The sequence below is a fragment of the Papio anubis genome, unplaced genomic scaffold (genome assembly GCF_008728515.1).
Source record: "Papio anubis isolate 15944 unplaced genomic scaffold, Panubis1.0 scaffold2500, whole genome shotgun sequence".
NCBI classification, from domain to species: Eukaryota; Metazoa; Chordata; class Mammalia; order Primates; family Cercopithecidae; genus Papio; species Papio anubis.
The window spans coordinates 1-4738 of NW_022162569.1; the positions used below are offsets into that span (position 1 = coordinate 1).

The window sequence follows — 4738 nt, forward strand, 5'->3', positions numbered from 1 at the left end:
GAAAGCAGACTGAGATCTGCAGTGCACCTGGATTCACAGATGGAAATGTAGGGGACAAAACAAGTCCAGTAATATAATTGTGAAAATTCACTAGGGCATACACAGATTTTCACACCTCTATAAGTAGCATATAGAGACACACGTTTGAAATATGCATAATGAGATATAGAACAATGTCCTTCTCGGTTGTGGTGTTGGCCCAGCTCAGAGTGTTAAGTTTCTCCTGTCATCTCAGCTGGGAATAAGAAAGGGAGGAGGCTCCGGTTGGTCTCCCTCTGCCTCTGGACCACACGTGCAGGACATGAGGCTGCCACAGGAGCAGCTCTGAAAGCTGAGTTCTCGGGGTCCTTGTGAAGCCGGAGAGCTTGCCTGCCTTGGAGCGTGAAAAAGTCTTGCTGGACAGAAGTCTCATGGTTTAAAAATGGGAAGGGAGAGAATTGAGATCACACTAGAATGCACAGAAAATTCTTAAAAGAAAAAAATAATGAGAGAAACCTCATCAGAATGTGAAAAGAACTACAAAGCTACAGTGCTGAAGAGAGGGCAATACCGGCACTAGAATGACAAGATTCAAGGAACATAGTGGAAAATCCAGAAAGAGAACCACATGTATATAATATTTTCTCATGTGATAAAGTTATATGTTAATATCCACAAGGAAAGAGTCAGTTATTTAGTAAGTTCTCTTTTGGGTATTGACTTACCACATGGAAACAAATATTGTTGCATTTCTACGTTACCAGTCACAAATACTGACTTACATGTAATAAAAAGAAAATCATTAGACTTAAACGATGATGAATTGCATACAAATTCTAGGTGAGATTGGCCTCTCTAAGCCTGACATCAAACGAGACACTCTAGAAAAATTGATAGAATTGTTTTTTTTTAAAAGACAAATTCACCAAAAGGTGTCAAATGTAAATAATAACAAATGAGGAGAAATACCTTCAACACATTTGATAAAGGGTCAGTATCTCTAAAATGGTGTATATTAATTCTTACGACCAAGGAGAAAATATTAATCCTCCAAAAGAAGAATAGGCAAAGCGTATGACAAGGGGATTCTCAAAAGAAGAAGTATAAATGACCTATAAAGTTGTAAAATAATGCTAGTACTCTTAAAGATGGGGGAATGCAAACTGAATTAACAAATCTCATTTTCGGGACCACAGAGCTTGGATTAAAGCATATGACTTTAAGGAATGTTAATTAACCCCCGAATTTCTAATGTTAAATTCAACAGTACTTTAAACCTTTCATGAAGTTTCTGTATAGATTAAATAAAATAGAAAGTAATGTACTTAGTAAATTAACTACCAGAATGTCAGTACCCATATTTACCATCAATATTATTATTATTATTATTAACTTTTTTGAGACAGTGTCTCACTCTGTTGCCCAAACTTGATAGCAGTAGTGTGATCTTAGCTCACTGAAATCTTTAACTTCCAGGCTCAAGTGATTCTCCTGCCTCAGCATCCAAAGTAGCTGGGGTCACATGTGTGCACCACTACAGCCGGTTAATTTTTTGTATTTTTAGTAGAGACAGGGTTTCACCATGTTGGCTAAGCTGGTTGCAATCTCCTGGCCTCAAGTGATCCTAACAACCGGACTACCCAAATGCTGGGATTACAGGATGAGCCACCAGGCCTGGCCAGTATTATTATTACTAATACAGTAATTATTGTATAAAAATTCCTGATAGACCAATGATGCCATCATTAAATAATCAATGCATCAAAACATTCAAATACATGATATGGATTTCCGTATGCATACTTATGAAGTATGTGCACCTTTAGAAGTCAGACACAAAATCCAGACATGGGAAAATAAGAGATTGATTAAAATGTATAAAAACCAAATATAAGAACAAAAATATAAATATGTCATTTAAATAGAATTGATACATACTGTGCTATGACAAACAATGTTAAAAAGTTCAAGAAAACTCATAAAAATATTTTTACCTATAGGGTGAGGGAGAAAAGAGGAACGAGAACTCTACAATGGATGCTAAAATCTTCAAATGCATCTTCTATAATTTTGACTTCAGTTCCATGTAAATGTTTTATATATACAAAACAAATATGAAACAAAACAAAGTAACACAACAAATTTCCAAAATATAAAAATGAAGATTGAACATTCAAAGTAACTGCATCAATGTTGGCACGAACAAATAGAGGAAAATTATTTCAAATGATTTTGTGGAAAAAGTAGTCTGATTATGTACCCAAAAAGGAAAGAAAGAGAGATAAAAGCAAAGAAGGAAGGAAGGAAAAAAAGGAAGGAGAATGGATGCAAGGAAAAAGGGAGGAAGGGAGGGAAGGAAGGAATGAGGGAGGGAGGGAGGGATGGAAGAAGGAAGGGAGAGAGAGCAAAATAATAAAACAACCAAAGAAGTAAGAAAGAAGAGAGAGAGAATAAAAGGGAGGGCAGAGGGAGAGAATGTTCACCTGCATATCTAGGCCTGGTGTTTTAGTGGTAATTATGGCATTGCTTATATTGTTATAGACATAAGGAATAAGCACCACTCTCGGCTGTGATCTCTGGATCATGGGATACACGATTCAGTATAAATACCCTTCCCATTTGCTGTCCAAAATATCTTGCTTCACAGCTGGACCCTAGGTGTACCTGTCTGTCCTAGGCAGCGGAGTGAGTGGGCCTCCCCCACGTCCTAGGAGAACTAAAGAACCTTGCTCTCAGCCAGGCTGCTTCGCTAAGGCTTAGCTGAGATGGCAGCTTGGTCTTCAGGGAAGTCCTGGGGGAGGGTGGGGAACAGGGGGCAGCTGCTGCCAGGGGAGTGTAATCCTGCAGGTGAGATCAGGAGTTAAGCTGTGTTTCTCTTGTTCAGCATACAGTAAATTGGGTGGCAGGAAGTGAGAGGGGGTGGTTCTGTCTTGTGTACTAGAAGCAGCCACACGGCAGATTTTCAGTGTGGTGTTCAGCAGGTCTGAATCACTGTGCCTGTCCCAGTTGGCACAGTAATAGACCCCAGAATCATTTTCAATTAGATTTTGCAGTCTCAATCTCAAGTTCCTCCTCCTTGTGCTTCCATAACTATCATACTTTCCTGAACTGATTCCTGATTCCAACACAACCCTGGAGTTGGAGGAGTCATAGTACAGAAGACGCTGTGGGGCCTTCCCCTCCTGGTGTAGGTACCAGTGGATGTAGAAGCTACTGACTTCAGGAAGATCACAGGTGATTTCAGCAGATGACCCAGTCGGCCTGGTGACTGACTTTGTTCTCCCTTCCAAATTGGAAGATTTCTGACTGGCTGCAATGGAAGCAACATAAAATATAATGAGTCATTCCTTAGTATGGCACCCCTTGCAAAAGAAGAAAACAAAACAAAACAAAACCTCTCTATAGGCAGCACACTCACCAGGAGACAGGAGAGCTAGAAGCAGGACTGGGGCCCACCACATGCCTTCCTCTCTTGGGCCTTGGAAGGAAAGGGATCAGATGAAGAGGAGCAGAAGATCCTCTCAAAACTCAGGTCCCACTCAGCAAGGAAGTGATCCCTAGCACAGAAGACAGTAGGAGGAGCTGGTCTTTCTGAGACACAGGCAGAGAGAAGTGGCTGAGGATCTGTCTCAGGGGACTCCCAAGCCTTCCTCCCAGCAGGGGTGGTGCCTGGGAGGACCAGGCAGTGGAGCTCCTGGCTCTCTGCTCAGGTCCATTCTCCTGCGCCCTCTTGTGGCAGCTGAGAGCAGGCCCTCTGCAGGAGAGAGCCAGGGGCGTGGAGAGCTCAGGCCTGCAGCAGAGGGAGCGCAGATGTGGGGAAAGCCGACCCTTGCACCAGCTAGCCATGGCCCTTGGGAGAGGGCAGTCCCACAGCAGGCTCACAACCTGCTCTTCAGAGTTGCAGCAGCTAATGCTAATGCCAGGACCTTCTCCTGCCAGGAAGTCTCTGATTAGGGAAATGAACCACCTTGCTTTTCACATCTGCAAGGACACTTGGAGGTACCACCCAAGGCGTATGTTTATTGCAGCACTATTCACAATAGCGAAGACTTGGAATCAACCCAAATGTCCATCAATGATAGACTGGATTAAGAAAACATGGCACATATACACCATGGAATACTATGTAGCCATAAAAAAGCATGAGTTCATGTTCTTTGTAGGGACATGGATGAAGCAGGAAACCATCATTCTCAGCAAACTAGCACAAGGAAAGAAAACCAAACACCGCATGTTCTCACTCATAGGTGGGAATTGAACAATAAGAACACATGGGCTCAGGGTAGGGAGCATCACACAGTGGGGCCTGTAGTGAGGTGGGGGGAGGGAGGAGGGTTTGCACTGGCAGAAATACCTAATGTAGATGATGAGTTGATGGGTGCAGCACACCAACATGGCACATGTATACATAAGTAACAAACCTGCACGTTGGGCACATGTACCCTAGAACTTAAAGTATGATAAAAAATAATAATAAAAATAAATAAAATAAAATAAAAAAGGACTGAGGATCATGTGTGTTGGTGGGTCTTGGACTCTGTTCTAAGATGAATGGGTGTATGTGTGTGGGGTGTGTGTGTGTGTATGTGATCCTGTGGGTGTGATCTCTTTATGAGAGGATTTTTTTTCGTCGAAATAGGAGGTTTTTTTTTTTTTTTTTGAGGCGGAGTCTCTCTCTGTCGCCCAGGCTGGAGTGCAGTGGCCGGATCTCAGCTCACTGCAAGCTCCGCCTCCCGAGTTCACGCCATTCTCCTGCCTC

At 42.3% G+C, this 4738-nt stretch overlaps 1 gene segment (V, D, J or C); it reads right to left on the reverse strand.

The window, feature by feature from the left end:
* Window positions 1–1748: 1748 nt before the first annotated feature.
* Window positions 1749–3993, reverse strand: LOC101006497. The segment is given in 2 exon segments: window positions 1749–3289; window positions 3398–3993. Coding segments are annotated over 2 exon segments (573 nt in total).
* Window positions 3994–4738: the final 745 nt, after the last annotated feature.